This window comes from Polypterus senegalus, chromosome 15 (assembly GCF_016835505.1).
Source record: "Polypterus senegalus isolate Bchr_013 chromosome 15, ASM1683550v1, whole genome shotgun sequence".
In the NCBI taxonomy this organism is placed as follows: domain Eukaryota; kingdom Metazoa; phylum Chordata; class Cladistia; order Polypteriformes; family Polypteridae; genus Polypterus; species Polypterus senegalus.
Window position 1 is genome coordinate 98291548 of NC_053168.1, and position 22104 is coordinate 98313651.

General features: G+C 38.8%; 1 protein-coding gene across 2 annotated transcripts in view; it reads right to left on the minus strand.

Annotated features, from left to right (window-relative positions):
* Positions 1 to 22104, minus strand: part of LOC120515750 (programmed cell death 6 interacting protein) — a 212591-nt gene that overhangs the window by 42420 nt on the left and 148067 nt on the right. The window contains exons 7-10 of one of the 2 annotated variants that reach the window (XM_039737034.1): positions 18520 to 18636; positions 15732 to 15954; positions 8647 to 8770; positions 7976 to 8153 (exon numbers count right to left, since the gene is read on the minus strand). In XM_039737034.1, the coding sequence (XP_039592968.1) occupies positions 7976 to 8153; positions 8647 to 8770; positions 15732 to 15954; positions 18520 to 18636 (642 nt within the window). Of the gene's footprint in view, positions 1 to 7975; positions 8154 to 8646; positions 8771 to 15731; positions 15955 to 18519; positions 18652 to 22104 lie in introns of both variants that reach the window. The other variant, XM_039737033.1, reaches the window with a different exon arrangement.

The following is a 22104-nucleotide window of genomic DNA, read 5'->3' on the forward strand; positions in this document are numbered from 1 at the left end:
CATCAGCATCTTTGCTTTCCAAATGTGTCAATCAGCAGTGGAAGCAAGCAGCCTGCTATCACATACCCCACAGATGCAGATGAAGTTCTCCCAGCTCAAGTCTGTTCATCTGGGTGTGAGGTGCCTTAAATTGTATAGGGTAAATAATATATCATTACTTAACATATATATCAAGAGGTTAACGGTTCAAACCTGGATTACTATTATATAATAAAAACATACATTTGATTTGAGTCTGTAATCTCCAGTGTACATTTTTTCAAACTTTAAAAGTTATTGCTGAAGGGACATAAGCAGACACACAAACGCTGGTGAACCATGTCTTCATGGCATGTCATTTGGATTTTTGAAATTCAGTTTTATCTATACTAATAAAAGGCAAAGCCCTCACTGACTGACTGACTGACTGACTGACTCATTCACTCACTGACTGACTGACTCATCACTACTTCTCCAACTTCCCATGTAGGTAGAAGACGAGCTGTTTATTGATACAGTAAGAAAGGAATCAATGAATGAAGCCTGTTATCTTTACAACGGTTGACAAACACGGAATGTAACTTGAACATAACATCTCCTCCAAATGCGAACCTGATTGAAAGAAATAATGATAATCAAATCCTTGATGACAGCAACACTCATAACAGTCACAAAACAACTACATTGACAATCATATTACGTTATTTATAAAATGTTCCCTTTTTCATAACTTCTTTAAAACACTACTCCTCTGCTGTGAAGCGCGGGTATATATCTATATATATCGGGTATATATATATATATCTATCTATATCTATATCTATATCTATCTATATATATCTATATATATATCTATCTATCTATATATATCTATATATCTATATATCTATATATATATCTATATATCTATCTATATATCTATATCTATATACCCGATCAACATACTGTCAAATAAACGAACCACACATATATGCATATATATGTAGATATGTATGCTTATGTATATATGTATATGTGTATATATATATATACATATGTGGATGTATGTGTGTGTATATGTATATATATATGTATATATATATATATATATATATATATATATATAGATAGATATATATAGATAGATAGATATGCATGTATATATGTGTTTATATATGTGTGTATATATGTATATATATATGTTTATATGTGTCTGTGTATATATGTATATATACATGTATATAAACTGCTCAAAAAAATTAAAGGAACACTTTGAAAACACATCAGATCTCAATGGGAAAAAGAAATCCTCCTGGATATCTATACTGATATAGACTGGGTAATGTGTTAGGAACGAAAGGATGCCACATCGTTTGATGGAAATGAAAATAATCAACCTACAGAGCCCTGAATTCAAAGACACCCCAAAAATCAGAGTGAAAAAATTATGTGGCAGGCTAGTCCATTTTGCCAAAATTGAATTGCAGCAACTCAAAATTGTACGCAGCACTTTGTATGGCCCCTGTGTTCTTGTATACATGCCTGACAACATCGGTGCATGCTTCTAATAAGATGACAGATGGTGTTGTGGGGGATCTCCTCCCAGATCTGGACAAGGGCATCACTGAGCTCCTGGACAGTCTGAGGTGCAACCTGGTGGCATTGGATGGACCAAAAACATAATGTCCCAGAGGTGTTCTATTGGATTTAGGTCAGGAAAGTGTGGTGGCCAGTCAATGGTATCAATTCCTTCATCCTCCAGGAACTGCCTGCATACTCTCACCACATGAGGCCAGGAATTGTCGTGCACCAGGAGCCACTGTACCAGCATAGGGTCTGACAATATGTCCAAGGATTTCATCCTGATACCTAATGGCAGCCAAGGTGCCTTTGTCAAGCCTGTAGCGGTCTGTGTGACCCTCCATGGATATGCCTCCGCAGACAAACATTAACCAACCACCAAACTGCTCATGCTGAATGATGTTACAGGCAGCATAATGTTCTCCATGGCTTCTCCAGACCCTTTCACTTCTGTCACATGCTCAGGGTGAACCTGCTCTCATCTGTAAAAAGCACAGGGCACCAGTGGTGCATCTGCCAATTCTGGTATTCTATGGCGAATGCCAATCGAGCTGCATGCTGCTGGGCAGTGGGCTCAGGGCCCATTAGAGGACATGGGGCCCTTGGGTCACCCTCATGAAGTCTTTCTGGTTGCTTGGTCAGAGACATTCACACCAGTGGCCTGCTGGAGGTCATTTTGTTGGGCTCTGGCAGTGCTCATCCTGTTCCTCCTTGCCCAAAGGAGCAGATACTGGTCCTGCTGATGGGTTATGGACCTTCTATGGCCCTCTCCAGCTCTCCTAGAGTAACTGCTTGTCTCCTAGAATCTCCTCCATGCCCTTGAGACTGTGCAGGGAGACACAGCAAACCTTCTGGCAATGGCACGTATTGATGTGCCATCCTGGAGAAGTTGGACTACCTGTGCAACCTCTGTAGGGTCCAGGTATCGCCTCATGCTACCAGTAGTGACACTGACTGTAGCCAAATGCAAAACTAGTGAAGAAACAGTCAGAAAAGATGAGGAGGGAAAAATGTCAGTGGCCTCCACCTGTTAAACCATTCCTGTTTTGGGAGTGATCTCATTGTTGCCCCTCTAGTGCATCTGTTGTTAATTTTATTAACACCACAGCAGCTGAAACTGATTAACAACCCCCTCTGCTACTTACTATCTAAATATATGTCACGGATTTATAGCTGGTTCGTGGATTTATGCGGACAATGTGTCTTTTAATTTATGGTACATGCTTTCTCAGTTTGTTTGCCCAGTTGATTTCATACAAGGGACGCTATTGGCGGATGGCTTAGAAGGTACCCAATCAGAGCATGTATTACATATTAAATAAAACTCCGCAATGATATATGATATGCTTCCCACGCGGTGCATGATTGTTTGCTTTTCTCTGTCTCTCTCACTTTCTCTCTCATTCTCTCTGCCTGAGTGAGGGGGTGTGAGCAGAGGGGCTGTTTGCCTAGAGGATACGGACGCTCCTCTACAAAATGCCACTTTATCGCAGTGCTTCGGCATACTTAAAATCCCAAAAGCACGTATTGATTTTTTGATTGTTTGCTTTTCTCTCGCTCTCTCTCTCTCTGATGTTCTCTGCTCCTGACACGCATTCTTTGAAGAGAAAGATATGTTTGCATTCTTTTAATTGTGAGAAAGAACTGTCATCTCTGTCTTGTCATGGAGCACAGTTTAAACTTTTGACTAAAGGGTGTTATTTCATGCCTAGAGGGCTCTAATAATGTTAACAGTGTGGAAGAGTTTATAAGGGCTTAAAATATATAAAAATAACCATACAAACATGGTTTCTACTTCGCAGATTTTAATCTATTTTGGGGGTTCTGGAACGCAACCCCCGTGATCGAGGAGGGATTACTGTATATATATATATATATATATATATATTATATAAATAAATATGACAGCAACACTCATAACAGTGACAAAACAATTACATTGACAATCATGTTACGTTATTTATAAAATATTTCCTTTAACACACTACTTCTCTGTTGCAAAGCGCGGGTATTTTGCTAGGTCTTGAATAAAAGCATACCTGTTTTGTTATACCTTAGCGAAAGTGTTTATTTCATATTCCAGTAACAACATGAATGACATCAAACATGTACAGTGGTGTGAAAAACTATTTGCCCCCTTCCTGATTTCTTATTCTTTTGCATGTTTGTCACACAAAATGTTTCTGATCATCAAACACATTTAACCATTAGTCAAATATAACACAAGTAAACACAAAATGCAGTTTTTAAATGATGGTTTTATTATTTAGGGAGAAAAAAAAATCCAAACCTACAAGGCCCTGTGTGAAAAAGTAATTGCCCCCTTGTTAAAAAATAACCTAACTGTGGTGTATCACACCTGAGTTCAATTTTCGCAGCCAACCCAGGCTTGATTACTGCCACACCTGTTTCAATCAAGAAATCACTTAAATAGGAGCTGCCTGACACAGAGAAGTAGACCAAAAGCACCTCGAAAGCTAGACATCATGCCAAGATCTAAAGAAATTCAGGAACAAATAAGAACAGAAGTAGTTGAGATCTATTAGTCTGGTAAAGGTTATAAAGCCATTTCTAAAGCTTTGGGACTCCAGCGAACGACAGTGAGAGCCATTATCCACAAATGGCAAAAACATGGAACAGTGGTAAACCTTCCCAGGAGTGGCCGGCTGACCAAAATTACCCCAAGAGCGCAGAGACGACTCATCCGAGAGGTCACAAAAGACCCCAGGACAACGTCTAAAGAACTGCAGGCCTCACTTGCCTCAATTAAGGTCAGTGTTCACGACTCCACCATAAGAAAGAGACTGGGCAAAAACAGCCTGCATGGCAGATTTCCAAGACGCAAACCACTGTTAAGCTAAAAGAACATTAGGACTCGTCTCAATTTTGCTAAGAAACATCTCAATGATTGCCAAGACTTTTGGGAAAATACCTTGTGGACTGATGAGACAAAAGTTGAACTTTTTGGAAGGCAAATGTCCCGTTACATCTAGCGTAAAAGTAACACAGCATTTCAGAAAAAGAACATCATACCAACAGTAAAATATGGTGGTGGTAGTGTGATGGTCTGGGGTTGTTTTGCTGCTTCAGGACCTGGAAGGCTTGCTGTGATAGATGGAACCATGAATTCTACTGTCTACCAAAAATCTTGAAGGAGAATGTCCGGCCATCTGTTCGTCAACTCAAACTGAAGCGATCTTGGGTGCTGCAACAGGACAATGACCCAAAACACACCAGCAAATCCACCTCTGAATGGCTGAAGAAAAACAAAATGAAGACTTTGGAGTGGCCTAGTCAAAGTCCTGACCTGAATCCAATTGAGATGCTATGGCATGACCTTAAAAAGGCGGTTCATGCTAGAAAACCCTCAAATAAAGCTGAATTACAACAATTCTGCAAAGATGAGTGGGCCAAAGTTCCTCCAGAGCGCTGTAAAAGCTGTAAAAGACTCATTGCAAGTTATCGCAAACGCTTGATTGCAGTTATTGCTGCTAAGGGTGGCCCAACCAGTTATTAGGTTCAGGGGGCAATTACTTTTTCACACAGGGCCATGTAGGTTTGGATTTTTTTTTCTCCCTAAATAATAATAACCATCATTTAAAAACTGCATTTTGTGTTTATTTGTGTTATATTTGACTAATGGTCAAATGTGTTTGATGATCAGAAACATTTTGTGTGACAAACATGCAAAAGAATAAGAAATCAGGAAGGGGGCAAATAGTTTTTCACACCACTGTATCTGCCTCTCTCGTGCATGCACACACACATCCATGTATTTGAAAACGATATGTCATTTGAACACGAGTTGTCATTTGAACATCGTTTTTTTTTTCCTGATCTTGCCCAGTCTTCAAGTTATGGTGCATGGTAATAAGAATGCTGTCATACTTCTTTTTGGCACATAAACCAAAAACACTAGCGTGGAGAATAGCTTGCATACTAAAGTGACTTTAGCTGTAGGTAGAAGTTTCACTTTATTCATGGTGCCAAGCTGAGTTGTATTGCAGTGCAGCAGTCTATTAGCAAAAGCAACGGGAAGAAGTTGGCTATGCTCATTATTCTGCCTTCGTCCAGAAATAGCTCCATAAGCTTTATGACCAAAGACTCGGAAAGTCTTTCTCCCCATAAGACAACTGGGATTTGTTTTTCCTAAATAAGGAGTGGCATTGCCCTTATACTTTGTCTCCAAATCTGCCGCATTCCAAATATTTATGCCAAATTTGTCAGGTTTGGTTGAGATGTATTGCAAGAAAGGATGACGGTTCTTGGTTGCAAACAGTTGTTCATCAACAGTTAACAGGTTGCCCTGGGCTGTAACTCAAGACACAGTTCTCAACAACACATTGCCAGATGTCAGAGATCATAGCAAATCCGTAGTTTTTCACAAGTTCTGCGCGGGTGTCTTTGTTGTCAAAGCACAAATGCTGCATGATACTCTGTCACGGAGTATTATACCTTTGATTGCCAGTACAACTGTCATGGGGCATTGTACCTTTGATTGCCAGTACAACAAATAGTTCTGACCAGGCATCAACCACAGCACCAACTGTGGTCATCGCTGCTCTTGTGAAAAGAATGGAGATAAACGCCATCAACTCGAAGAGGGAGAGGCAAGTTCGTTATACCACGTGAACATGACTGAGAGAATAAAACTGAATTTAAGAAAAAAAATAGGTAGCAAAAATGTACACTGGGTGTTACACACTCAAATCAAATGTGTGCTTTTATTATATAATAGTAATAATAATAGCAGTTCACTACTCAAAACAGGGAGAACCAGGCCTTGAACCCGAAAGCTCTTGATTATATGGCATCAGTTCTTACCTCTACGCCAGCCAAGTAGACACGTCGGCTCTCTGGCAATTGATATTTCAGCTTGGCTTTTTACTCTTTGACAGCAACATGTAAATGGAATGATTTCTTTTTTTTTTTTGTTTATATTATTGAATAAAAGCGCACTTGTTTTGTTATACCTTTTGTGAAAGTGTGCTTTTGATATTTGGACTTCAGTCTTCACACATTATACATTTCACTTCAGCATTTTGTCAACTATTACTATAACATGAAAAACATTTTTGTTTTAGTAATGTGTTCAACATTTCTTGCCTCGCATTTCCTGTCATCCTACATTTACCCAGATAGTTATAGACAAAGAACACACATAAAATGTATGTATTCCAAATAATGAGATATTATTTACCCTGTACCAGTACATGCTCCCCAATTTAACATTATACAATTCCAGGTTCCAGGTTGGGATGGGATACCAGGCTGTTTGCTGCTTGTGCTGATTGAAAATTTGCAAAACAAAGTCACTGATGAACAGGTGCGAAGAAATTAATGGTGGCCCTTAAGGTGACTTTTTTCATATGTTCCACGGATTTTAGTGTTACGTGTGGCGTAGCAATTTATTTTCTCTTTGGGGACAAATAATATTTAATCTAATCAAGTGTCTGATAGCCCCTGATGGGGCAGGTGACATGCTAATAATACTTAGGGACGTGTTTCTTGAGGTTGCAATTGGTTGAGGTATTCGATGATGGAGATTGCTTCTGGGTGCTGGTTCTCCTGCTTACAACTGGTGGTATACAACTCATCCACCACTGTCACAGCTGGAGCTTCTGATGAAATGTAAACAGCTGTAGTTGCAATAAAAAAAATTTTCACAGCAGGTAAAAATGTCTCCACTTTAGATCATTAGATATTCCAAAAGGAGTCAACAGGACAGGGAGACAACTTCCATATCTGTGCACCAGGAGCTGTTTAATAAAAAAATTTTAAAAAAACAAACACACACACACCACCTCCATTTGTCTTGCCAGTGATCTCCATGTTGAGGTCGGAACAGAGAAAAGCTCTGAGGTTGAATGGCTCTGTTTGGAGTGTTTGGGCTCAGCCAGGTCCCAGGGAAACAAAACACACTTGTTTCCTGATGGCCAACATTGTTCTGTACGTATGCAGAGTTCCACACAATATCTTCAGGTAAGCCTTGGACACTGAGGTTTACTGAAACATTACTTCTAAGTTTCAACAATGTTGTTGAGTCATACACTATTATAAAGCAGCTTGTTCCACGCAGAAAAACATTATATAAAAAAAAAAAAGGCAAAAAACTGTTACCGGGATTCGGAGTTGGTTTGTCATGTGGAGGATGCGGCAATGCGCTGTATCAGCACATGTTCCTAACCTCTCTCTCTCTCTCTCTATTCAGCACCATCTTGTCTTAAACATGAGATCACAAGTTTTTATTGGCCATCAATACAAAAAACACCATTTAAATAAGAGATTACAATATTTTATGGGTGAAATATTCCATTTAAAAACAAAACAAAAATTCAATTGTAGCATATCATGCCCAATGTACATTACAGAGTGTGCAGCAAGTGGCAATGTCACATTCAAACAATTTTCACCTTGAAGAATATGTAAAGTTTACCTCATCCAAAATCTCCCTGTTCCGCTGTAGCAACTCTGGTAGATCTCTTATAAGCTGATCAACCGTTTGCAAACCCCCATACTGTATGACAGCTCTAGATTTTTCTAGGATGGACTGTGGGATGCTGTCTCCAGAAAGGTCGTCCAAGGCTGCAGGCAGATTCAGAGAAGCCAGAACTCTGAAAAAAGAGGATGGCATGTGTATATATTATATTATATATATATATACACATATATATATATATATATATATATATATATATATACACATATATATACATACACATATATACACATATATATATATACACATATACATATACATATATATATATACACATATATATATATACATATATATACATACATATATATACATATATATATATATATATATTTGTGTATTAGTATAAATTAAAAAAAACTCTTAACAAATTCAGAGACAGAGAGACAGAAACGGACAAACGGTGTGTGTGAATCAATGAAAACACTATAGTGAATTACAAAAACTGGAAGTAAATTAAGCTAGGAAGAGATATTCCAAATGTCTGTACCTCTCACAGTAAGAAAAAAAAAACAAAAAGAAAAATATCAAAATCAAACTAACAAGCATATATGAGTACTCAAAAGTCAATTGTTTATGTCTTCATAAAAGTTATGTGATAGTCTTACCCATTTGACAGATTAGTGGCTTCTCTCATTTGGCCTATTAATCTGTTCACCATATCAGCCTTCCTTTGATTGTACACGGTTAAAGCTTGCTGAACAAGCAAAGGAACCATCTTTTCAAAAAGATCTATGGAAAAAAAATTAAACAAAACTGTTTAAATTTCTACATTTTAAGTTGAAAATTGTTTTTGCCAAAAAAATCTACTAAAGTGTATTCTGTTATGACAGCATTTCTGATTAACCTATCACGTGGTATCAGGTAGTATTGTCCGTCCATTTGATTCTGGACTGGGATACATTCAATGTAATGTCTGCATGTTCAGCCTAGGTTAGTCCGAAATTCTTCCCAGGTCAAAAATGTTGGGAAATTACAGTGTGCCGTTAAAGTGTTCCACACACATGAAATATATGAAAATGGACTGATATGCCATTTAGGATAGGTACCCAACTATCACCTACCAATTTTGGACTATTTAAATAAATAAAGCCAAGATCCTGAAAAGCACAGCCAAACCATTTTCTTATTTCTTTGACAGATGTTATAAATACTGTCGTTTGAAAAGTGATTTTGAGCTTAGTTCTTTCTGCAGTCCACTGGAAAATATAGTACCAGTTCCCAAGGAAATAAAAGGATTGGTCCAATTGGGTGTTCTTATCTCTTCCTTTACTAGATCTAAGAATCTGAATAACTGTAATTTATAGGGTTCTACATTGACTTGCTGCAAGACAAAACAGTCAAGATGATGAATCTGAAGTCACTCTAGTGTTACATTTATTATTTACAACATCATCAAAGATGGATGAGCTAGTTGGGGTGAGGAGAACAAGGACACTTTAAGAGATTACCTTATGTTTCAAAAATAAATTGTAATGTTTTCAATTTATAGCTCAGTCCTTTCCCAAAACCTTAATCTGTCATTTTTCTGGAAGAAATTTTTAGCTCTGAAATTTTCTTTTTAAATGGCTCAAGTTAATTCTTTTAGAAAACGTATTTGGCCTTTCTGTTTCTATGGCAAAAAAGATGGTTTATCTTTATTGTCGTCATCATCATCATCATTAGGTGGTGCAGTTTTTTACAACACATTTCTTCACAAGTGTACTGTGGGGGCTGTTAGAGATTTAAGGCAGGAACTTCTTTCATGTTTTTTTTGTTTCTTTTTTTTTCAAATATCTGATAATTATTGTATTCAACTGTTTATTACCAATTTTTTACAAAAACTACTGTTTTTTGTTTCTTTACTATTGATTCGATTCTGTTGGTTTCCATGTGTCTAGTTATGGTACATTCTAATAGCCTGTTTTATACATTCAGAATCAATGCAACAGAAAACATTTCAATTTGAAATACAAAACTTGTGATTATTCTGAAATATTTTATATAATGAATATAGGTACTGAAATACCTACATATAAATGGAATCTTGGTGGTAGAAGCATTTTGAAATGTGCAGAGTACATTTATTTTCCTAGTTCCATAGCCAAGCAACATGCAAAACACTGCTATATTGATATAGGGATTAGCATTACTTTCTCACAGTTAGAAATGCTAAATTCAACGTTTCAATCCAAGTCTGTTTGTTATATCTGACCATTTCACCTTTGTGCGACTTGTAACTGAATAGCATCCCATCCAGGTTTGTTTGCTGTGTGATGCTGCTGCAACACACTCCATCCCATGTTCCAAGACATAATACTGTATGTTCAAAAACAGATGGACACATTGTATAGAATAATCTCATATTGATCTTTAGATATTTTTAAATTCAAACTGTTTCAATAAACAGCAAAAATAGGCAGACACGGATGTTCATATTTCTAACACTAAATTAAAAAAAAAATTAAATTGTAATATTTTGTGTTCATTTAAATATGTTCATATTCTGCGATTTTATTTCAAGTCCTTAATCTACACTGTATCTTACAGAATTTCTAAGGAGCCACATTCACCTTTTCATAATCTGGAACAGCCAAATCTAAACAGACTGTAGTGATGTTTGATCTGAGAAAAGCAAAGAAACAAGTAGAGTTCATCTAAAATCAAAGTTGGCAGCCACTCATATCTTTGTGATAACCATACTTATCGCATACAGTTCCCTTTTATAGAGAAAAGAGCAAAAGAATAACTGCTAACAACTGCAAAAACCAGTTCATGTGCAGTATTTCTAGGATATGATATGGTGAGGAAACAGACAATAAGGAAGGACATGAAAGTGGATCAAGAGTAGGCATTTGAAATGGTTTGCAAATATAATATCCATTCTGAGTGCCTGCCTTGGCAAGTGTACAGGGCACAGGCCAGACATAAACACTGGAAGGATTTCCTCTATCTTGGGAAACCTGTGAACAGCCTGAAAACTGTTTTTGGGGATTATGTTTCCTAGTATGATAGATTGAACATGTTGCCTCCATGACTCTAATTAAAACAAACAGTTAGGGCACAACAAACAAACAAATTATAAAATTAAAACAATGATTTTTTTTTCTTTAGTAATGGTATTCTGCAGAAATTTGCTAATTGTTTTTGGTTATAAATATGCAGTGACACCACTTACCATTTTGTCTTTAAATACTACTTAATAATAGTAATTATCATCAATATTATTATGTGCCATTTTAAAGCATACCACTGAATAATGATCATTTTTCTATCGGTCAAAAGCAAACACTATGCTGAAAAGTGGAGTTTTTCATTATAACAAATGAACACCGCTTATCACCGGCACTGAAGGTTAATGGAGACCATGCATGTTTTAGTCATAAAATAGCCTCTAAGTTTATGAAGCTATCAAAGATGGCTATAATATTACAGGAACTCAGAAGCAATGCTCCTTAGATAATTGTATGTGTTTTCTACCGACCCTAACCACATCAGAACCAACTGTACTAAGATTTTTGTTATGGGTACAGCAGACAAAGAGCAGCACTAAAATGAGACCCTGTCCATATGTACCCAGGTATTTTTTTTAATAAACATAGCCTTTTGTCCAGATGCAAATTGGGTTTTAGGTCCCTGAAACCAGACCTTTTGAAAAATTCTGACTCCTGCCAGGGTGAAGCTGTTTTAGAAACTCTATCTTCCCCGTTCATGTGTAGACACGTGTGTGTTGGTGGTATCTTCTTTAATTCACATCAGTGTGTGCACCATTATCTCTTTTGCTTACACAAGGTAATTTTGTGCAATTGCGGTCATAGCTAAAGTAGTGCTGGTGTTATAGGGACTTTTTACAAGTTTACATTTAAACGTACAATTACTTTATCACCATATTGAGCAACAGAGGCGTCAGAATGCGCTATGGAGGTCACTGCTACATTGAACACTCCAACAAAACAGACCTCTAGTTGGTGGGACAACTTTGAGAATGAATCGGTTGTTGCTGAAGAGAATTGTTTGTCAAGGACATTGCTGTTGTCTTTGAGTGAGCTGCTTCACCCACACATCGAAAGAAAGGCAGCTGTAATGAGATTGCCAGTTAGTGTTATCTAAAAAGCTGCCTGTACAACATACTGTTTAGCAGATGAGAAGAGAATACACAAGATGGCAAACACCTGAGGAAAGACAGGTGGTTTCCAAAATAGTAAGGCAAGTGTGTGAAGCAATTACAGTCCACTTGGCCTCTGTGCATATACAATTACCTGTCACTGTATACAAAGTTGAGGGACTTGTAGGATGGTTTCACTGGGACTCGTTTAGAAATAAAGGAGCCATCCTTAAATTCCATGGATTATTTGAATGCAAAGGACAGGTATTCTCTTAACATCCAAGCCACCTGTGATTACAAATGTTCATTTACTGACATTGCAATGAAATGGCTGGACAGTATTCATGATGACCGTATTTTTGCAAATTCCATGCTGAACACACATCTCTCTATTATAAAAAAAAATCTGGGAAGGGAGATGAGGGAGAAGAGACGTGATCTTCTCGGAAGGCACCACGAGACAAAAAGACAACTGCTGTACAGGCTTTTAAATAATCAACGTGAAGCACGAAAAGAGGAAAATGCAGCTCAAAAGCATCAGCAGAAAGACAGCAGATGATCCGACCGCATCTCCTTAGCAGGCGTGCAGAACCCCCCTTCACAACACAAGCAGCGTAATACGTCACGCAAGAAAGAGATTTAACCATGCCCAGGGCCAAAAATAAAGGACAAAGATTAGATGACAAAGTAGAACATCGTAAAGAATTCAAAAATGTTGGTGCGGTACATATTGTAGTCTTTTTAGTTATACAATAAAATGTGTCATTTTTGTTGACTTCTCACTAAAAGGCACAAAAGCAGATAATCATGTATAAAGCGATCAAAACAGTTAAACCAATTCTGGCCATCCCCCTCCCTGCTATATCCCTTCTTTGTTTGCATCTGCATGACTAGGACTAAACCAAAGGCTTTTTTCTTTTGCATCTCTGGGTGGGGCAGCTCTTTCCCTTACAAGTACAACTCACTGTGACAGTAAACAGACTTAAGCTGGACACATGGAAACTCAAAAATATCCACATACTCAGAGACAAATGCATGAGACAACCTGCTGATAGACGGTTTGCTGTCACATAATCCAAACAGTTTGGGAAAGCATGACCCCAAAAGACCATAAAAAGAACATAAAAGCCCTGGTGTGGGTGCAATTTAGTGGGGCTTAAACTCTTACATCACAGGAAACCTTCCAGGAACAGACATTGTGTATGATGCACTATACAGGAAGATACATCTATTCAAAGTTCTAATGTATGCCTTATTTTTTGTAGTAAAATAAATATTAAAAAGTGTGAGTATGGCACACTGTCAGTAAGAGAAGGCCAAAAAAGTAAAATCTACATATACAAATTAAAGTACATAACCCCAGCTTTCCAATACTGATTTCACTTGAGAAGCAAATAACTTTTCAAGTATGTTTTATATTTTGCTGAGCTTTGCCTTCTGCCTTTACAATGCAGAGGAAAGAAACAATTTAACAATCCCTAATAGGCAAATGGCCACAGCATATACAAATGTACAGTCTTATTTAACCTGGTGATGTTTCACTACCAAGCCAATCTGTATAAAGTCAAAGCTATGGCCAGCAGAGCAGTGCACAGGATATGTAAAAGAAGGCAGGTAATCCTAAACGTCCTAGAGAATGGTTTCTCAGTTCTATCACAAACCTGACTAACTTGTAGGTTCAAGTCTAACTGCAAAACATGCACCAGAAAAATGCGAGAATATACAGTAGACCCCCTTTCCTTAGACCCTAACTAATAATTGTTAGCAGAAACCGCAAATATCCTCCACAATTTGTTATGGCTTTTTTCGTGGCAATACTGCACTGTTGAGAGAACAGGAAGCAACCGTAGAGGAAAACGCAGCTTGTGATGGTAGCCAATCCGAGACCACTGTACTCTACTAGAATTTGAAACTATAACTCCCAGCAGTCCCTGCAGTGGCTCTGATTGGTCTTCTGCTGAGGGTGCAGGGGCTGTTGGGGTCAAAGGATGTCAGCGCGGCTTTTCAAAAGGGAGTCGGGTGACCGAAAGAAAAAAAAAAGCTTTTGTAATTTCTATTTCAAGTTCCTGTCTCTCTGCCTGCGTTCTGTTGGGCTACTTGTACTTATTCGTTTTGTCCTGGATCATTTTGTGGTTGGGGCCTGGATTGTCTGCCGTCTGCCTGTGTACATGAGGACTATAAGTGGATTCATTGCCATCCTGGGAAGAAAGGAGCGCTCCTGATCCCGTCCACTCGTCTGCACCATTTCAGGAACTACCAGTAGGTCTATCTTTACATTCCTATTCAACGTGTGGATCTCTGGACTATCTACTTTCATCATTACATTTCATCTGCTGCCGTTTTTCATGGACTTTACTGTGTGTGTTTTGTTGGTGCTTTGTTGTATTTAATTTATAATCGGCGTAAGGGGAACATGGGTGGTATCGTTATTATTATTTGTTTTCATTGTTTATTTGCTGTTTGATTATCGGTCCACTTTGTTTTTGTCTTGGTTTGTGAGTGCGTGCAGGTCGGGACAAGGCTGGGTGTATCCCTGGTACCTCCACCATAAAAATAAATAAATCACCGTCTTCTTGACGGTGTGAATCTTAGCGGCACCAGACCGCTACACCATTATTCATTTCCCCTTGCTGCTGATTGACTGCTGCCCTGTGACGCATCTCCAGCTGAGTGTTCTTGTGGTTTCCATTTTGTTCTTCTTAATCCTTAAACTGCCGCAATCGGCTATTGTCGTTTCCCAGTGCCATTTGCCAGCACGTAGGAGCTGAGTATATTTGGTGACGTACATTCATTAAATACCACAACTGGCTATTGTCGGTTCCCAGTGAGTAGCCAGCTCATGAACACTGCTAGCCTGCAAATATTAGCGTTTACCTCTGTGTGCCAGTTCAAGCGCAGTTGGCTCAGTGGCGTCAGTTGCACCTTGTACATATTGTTCCAGTAGTATTTTAAATAGATTTTACAGTTCATTAGCAGTGTGTAAAATGATCAGTGTTGCAGTAACTGTGATGCTCTTTGCATGAAAAAAAATGTGTTCCATTTAAAATTTCACTTTTTCTTTCTGAATTGTGACATTTACTTAAAAAGTGCAGCAAAAAAGTATTTGGCGTCCAGAGATGCATTAACCCCCAAGTATGTGGCAGTTTAAGGGTTAAAGCCCCCAGATACCGCTGAAACACCCTGCCTTAGGCTTCTGGCAATGGAAACGCGCTTGCATGAATTACAGCACATAGAGCAGTAACATCGGTAATTTAAATTCTAGCACTGCGGATGCCATATCAGTACAGTATACGGGTTTACCTTTACATTCTTTTTTTAGGTAATGTATTAAGCTGAGATTGAAATGAAATTAAAGTTTTTGGGAGCATATTTAGGGTTTAAACTATTAAAAGTAGTCAGTTTTTTTAATCGCATCCATAAATCGTGGTTTTTCACAATTCACGGGTGCTCTAGGAACATAACCCCCGCAAATTTTGGGGGTGTACTGTATTAATGACAGCAATGTGGACTGCTTAAACACCAGAAGAAAAAAAAAATCAGGACTCACTAACAAACCCACTATCAGAGTATGAGAGTATGTGGCATTATAGAAAGACAAGGATACTTTACCAGTAAACTTCTGGCTCATGGGTACTGAGATTGCTGTGGGTTTCACCAGAACAGCTTTGCCAATTGAGTCCATGTCCTTGAGATCTGGAACTCGGTCATGATAAATGAAGTCATTGTCCTTTCGAGCCGCTGTGAGAGCCCTGTTTATTTTGTCTGTGAGATCTTTCACATTAATGTACTCATCATAACGAGATGCCACAGTCTTTACCAAATCAGCTGCGTGCTAAAGATAAAAATACAGTTAATGAAAACACAGAATTAAGACTTGGTCTTTGCAGTTAAAGCTCATGAAATTAATGTCAAAAGAAGGACACTGCCAACCTACAATGTTTCGAAATGTAAATTAACCCTTCATATAGTAGTGTCAAAGAGTGTAAGACAAGGAACCTTAACTGGTTTGTCAGTCACTGCAACCTGAGCAATAATACTTCTTCATTAGAGCAAAAGTTCTCTGGGATCCACTGCCTCTATTTTACAATCACATTTACAGATTTTACAGTTTGGCATACAAGGACTTTTTTGTGGATCTAGATTGTTCCATATTAATTCTTTGATACCTAGGCTTTACTCCAGAATGCCTGATGAAGTGAAGCAATTCAAGGTCACCATAACAAGCGGCAACAGGCAGAGGCCATTTTCTAAGACAAGCAAATAATACAAAAAGGTAGGAAAGTGCACCATGTGCAACACATGGATCTGCTTACGTACAGAGACCATATAAATAAGCAGAGAGGATGATAAAAGGGCATGTACACATAGCAGAGAGATCTTGCAGACACATGGAGAGGAAACAATACAATTTAGATAAAGTAGAAATGATACCTATCAGAATGAAGGCATCTTGTCTTTTAGAAGAAAGTGTTCAGGTACCAAAACTTTGTCTAATGACTGCTATGCACTACACAATGCTATATCTATGCAGTATAATTTAGGGCTGAGGCAATGGTCGATGAGATCGCCCATCGCCGATTGGCAGGACACGTTGCTGATGTTAATTGTTTCTTTCTGGTTTTTTTTAATATATTGCAGCTCTCAAGAAAGCTGTTGGGCACTCATATTCACAGAAGAATGCATGTGACCTTCCTGTGCTATGCTAGTTTTGCAGGAGTGCGCTCTAGTGGAGGGAAGGCAGCTTTATCAGCGTGTCACACGCAAAGTTTGAATTGGAAGAGTGCAATTGCTCACAAACGCAAGAATTTCCATGATTTCTCTCACTTTACACCTTTCTTTTAGGTGACTCTCATTTCTTAAAATGATAGCTTATTGTAGCCGCACAAGATGGAATTCTCTGGAGACTTTTTAAATTGGTCCCCTGAAGCTGCTCTTTTGCATGATGGAATGTCAGCTCATAGCGTGGGTGACTGAACTGCAGGCTAACACAAATTGTCAACAACATTACAATATTTTTCATTTAGCATCATTTTCCAAACCCGCTTATCCTGGGCAGGGTTGCAAAACAACTAGGGCCTATCACTATGGCGTTATATTTTATATAATCTATGCAGTAAGATTCATGGACATTAACAGTGTGGTGATAAATTTTAGTCTTGTTCACAGTACTTCAAGTGGGCCGGTATCAGCAGTGCTCAAAGCTTCAAGGGGGCTGATATCATATTCTAAAACATGCTCCAAACTCCATGGGAGTCATGTAAAATTAACAATAAATTGGGAGGACTAACAAGATACTGCTAATAATTTAGTTCCACCTCAAGCACTGCATGTGGGCAATGGAATGTAATTGTACTGTGTACACAAGATAATCTAAAATAAATTGATTACACTATTTATCAAATCAGTCAAACACTGTAAGGTTGTTATACCAATAAAAAGTTAGTTTTATGCACCTTTTGAAGCACATTGTTGGCACACATAAGAAAAGACAAAACATGTACTATAGCCAAGCTACAATCAGACACAATGAAGATTTTTTTTGTATAATGCTTGCTGATTCACTTTCAACTGAAGACACTGCATTTGTGTGAGTACAAGCAAACAGAATCTTCTTGTTTCCATAAAAAAGGTCTTATTCAAATCTAATTTATGATGAGGCACATTTAATTTTAGAGTTTCACCTTAATATGGCATCGTGATTTGTATCAAGTTTAAATGAACTTGGAACAAATTACAACATTATAACATTACCGAAAAACATGATGTGTGTGAAGTCAGTGAGACAACAAAAATAACTCTTGTGTACGAAGCTAAAATGCCTGTGCACAATTTTCCCCAAACCTCACACTGACTAGTGTAGAACAGCCAATTATTCATGATCCACAGTCACCTCTCCACCTTTCCACTCAAGGTCCCCTCACCAGCCTGAAGTGATGGTATTGTACATTATCGATGTTTTCAAATGATTATGTGAAATTTAAAGACCTTGTACAACCATAATGTAATTATTTAAAGAAAAACAGCCTTTCTGCAGGATGTTCACAAACCAAGAATAAGTTCAGATCCTTCTTCACATAATGCTGTATATTAAAGACTAGCAACTTGCATCACACCAAGTTCATATTCATGTTCAAACAGAGTGGTGAAAGGAGACCTAGCCAATTTATATGTTTGCAGCAGAGTTCATTTTATATTGAGCTCTCATCCATTTAGCAGCCACAATATTCAGTACTGAGTCTATTCTGCAAACCCTCTATAGTACCTAACATCAACCACTATCATCTTCCACTTCACCCAACCCATGTCAAACTCAAAACTATTTTAGGCCTTAGTAGTTCTCATAGTTGAATAATATAACTTATATATCATTAAAAAGGACAAAGCCTATAAAGATTACCTGTAGTCTTCCAATCTCTTCACCAAATTTCTTTTGCTGCTTTGCCAGTATAGACTGATGGAATTCTGCGTTGGCCTGCATGATGCAATGCTTAGCAGCAAGGACAGGCAGCACCTCCTGGAAATAAAAATACTGACCAGGGGAGAGTCCAACCACAAACAAGCACAGACAACACATGGGATGCAGGAGGAGAAGGAGGAAGGAAAAAGGGGTGAAGGAGGGAGAAAAGAAGGAAATGAAAATTAATAGTTAATGTTTGAGTGGTGAAGTCAGCAGGGATTATATTGGCTTGAACATAAACCTATTCAAGTAAGTATCTGCATGCACAATACCAGAACAACCACCTAGGCAAAACAGCTTCCGTTAATATATGCGTAATGAGCTAAATCAAAATAAGAAAATTTAAAACCAACATCCAATTTCTCAAAAATAGCTCACTATTACATAATAAAAAACACTGGCTACATGACATTCAATGGATGAGGAAAAAAAGACACCAATATTATAAACTACGTAAACACTTCACCATCAGTGCTATCAAAATAAAGGCTTCTGTCTACCCACTATCTCCTTGTCTAATCTATGCCTCAACCATATACAGTGGGTACGGAAAGTATTCAGACCCCTTCAATTTTTCACTCTTTGTTATATTACAGCCATTTGCTAAAATCATTTAAATTAATTTCTTTCCTCATTAATGTACACACAGCACCCCATATTGACAGACAAAAAAAATAAAAACATTTTTGAAATTGTTGCAGATTTATTAAAAAAAAAAAACTGAAATATCACATGGTCCTAAGTATTCAGACCCTCAGTATTTAGTAGAAGCACCCTTTTGAGCTAATACAGCCATGAGACTTCTTGGGAAAGATGCAACAAGTTTTTCACACCTGGATTTGGGGATCCTCTGCCATTCCTCCTTGCAGAACCTCTCAAGTTCTGTCAGGTTGGATGGTAAACATTGATGGACAGCCATTTTTAGGTCTCTCCAGAGATGCTCAATTGGGTTTAAGTCAGGGCTCTGGCTGGGCCATTCAAGAAAAGTCACAGAGTTGTTGTGAAGCCACTCCTTCGTTATTTTAGCTGTATGCTTAGGGTCATTGTCTTGTTGGAAGGTAAACCTTCGGCCAAGTCTAAGGTCCTTAGCACTATGGAGAAGGTTTTTGTCCAGGATATCCCTGTACTTGGCCGCATTCATCTTTCCCTCGATTGCAACCAGTCGTCCTGTCCCTGCAGCTGAAAAACACCCCCACAGCATGATGCTGCCACCGCCATGCTTCACTGTGGGGACTGTATTGGACAAGTAATGAGCAGTGCCTGGTTGTCTCCACACATACCGCTTAGAATTAAGGCCAAAAAGCTCTATCTTCGTCTCATCAGACCAAAGAATCTTATTTCTCACCATCTCAGAGTCCTTCAGGTGTCTTTTAGCAAACTCCATGCGGGCTGCCATGTGTCTTGCACTGAGGAGAGGCTTCCGACAGGCCACTCTGCCATAAAGCCCTGACTGGTGGAGGGCTGCAGTGATTGTTGACTTTCAACAACTTTCTCCCATCTCCTGACTGCATCTCTGGAGCTCAGCCAAAGTGATCTTTGGATTCTTCTTTACCTCTCTCACAAAGGCTCTTTTCCCCTGGTAGCTCAGCTTGGCCGGACGGCCAGCTCTAGGAAGGGTTCTGGTCGTGCCAAATGTCTTCCATTTAAGGATTATGGAGGCCACTGTGCTCTTGGGAACCTTAAGTGCAGCAGAAATTTTTTAGTAACCTTGGCCAGATCTGTGCCTTGCCACAATTCTGTCTCTGAGCTCTTCAGGCAGTTCCTTTGACCTCATGATTCTCATTTGCTCTGACATACATTGTGAGCTGTAAGGTCTTAATAGACAGATGTGTGGCTTTCCTAATCAAGTCCAATCAGTATAATCAAACACAGCAGGACTCAAATGAAGGTGATCTCAAGGATGATCAGAAGAAATGGAAAGCACCTGAGATAAATATATGAGTGTCACAGCAAAGGGTCTGAATACTTAGGACCATGTGATATTTCAGTTTTTATTTTTTAATAAATCTGCAAGAATTTCAAAACTTCTTTTTTTGTCTGTCAATATGGGGTGCTGTGTGTACATTAATGAGGAAAAAAATTAATTTAAATGATTTTAGAAAATGGATGCAATATAACAAAGAGTGAAAAATTGAAGGGGGTCTGAATACTTTCCGTACCCACTGTATATACATATATAAATATACACACACACACATATATATACATACATACATACATACATACATACACACACACACACACACACACACATATATATATATATATACACTGCTCACAAAAATTAAACACTTTAAAGAAACACATTAGATACATCAGATCTCAATATGAAGTTGGATATCTATACAAATAACGACAGGGAAATGTCTTAGGAACAAAAGGATGCCAAGTCTTTTAATGGAAATAAAAGTTTTCTGCCTACAGAGGGCTCAATTGTGTAGACACCCTAAAATCAGAGTGAAATGAAGATGTGGTAGGCTAGTCTATTTTGTCAAAAACTTAATTTCTGCTACTCAAAATGCTTTTCAGTATCTTGTGTGGCCCCCACGAGCTTGTATGCATGCTTGACAACGTCGGGGCATGCTCCTAATGAGACGACGGATGGTGTCTTGTGGCATTTCCTCCCAGATCTGTATGAGGGCATCCCTGAGCTGTTGTACAGTCTGAGGAGCAACCTGGCGGCGCCTAATGGACCGAAACATAATGTCCCACAGATGTTCTATTGGGTTTAAGTCAGGGGATCGTGAAGGCCATTCAATTGTTTCAATTCCTTCATCCTCCCGGTACTGCTTGCATACTCTTGCCACATGAGGCCGGGCATTGTCGTGCATTAGGAGGAAACCAGGACCTACTGCACCATACCTAATGGCAGTCAAGATGCCGTTGTCTAGCCTGTAGAGGTCTGTGAGTCGCTCCATGGATATGCCTCCAAGATCATCACCGACCCACCACCAAACCAGTCATGCTAAACGATGTTACAGGCAGCATAATATTCTCCACAGCTTCTCCTGACCCTTTCACGTCTTTCACATATACTCAGGGTGAACCTGCCCTCATCTGTGAAAAGCACAGGACGCCAGTGGTGGACCTGCCAATTCTGGGATTCTATGGCGAATGCCAATTGAGCTCACCGGTGCTGTGCAGTGAGCACAGGGCGCAGTAGACATTTAGGCCCTCAGGCAACCCTCATGAAGTCTGTTTTTTGATTGTTTGGTCAGAGATGTTCACACCAGTGGCCTGCTGGAGGTCATTTTGTAGGGCTCCGGCAGTGCTCATCCTGTTCCTCCTTGCCCAAAGGAGCAGATACTGGTCCTGCTGATGGGTTATGGACCTTCTATGGCCCTCTCCAGCTCTCCTAGAGTAACTGCTTGTCTCCTAGAATCTCCTCCATGCCCTTGAGACAGTGCAGGGAGACACAGCAAACCTTCTGGCAATGGCACGTATTGATGTGCCATCCTGGAGAAGTTGGACTACCTGTGCAACCTCTGTAGGGTCCAGGTATCGCCTCATGCTACCAGTAGTGAC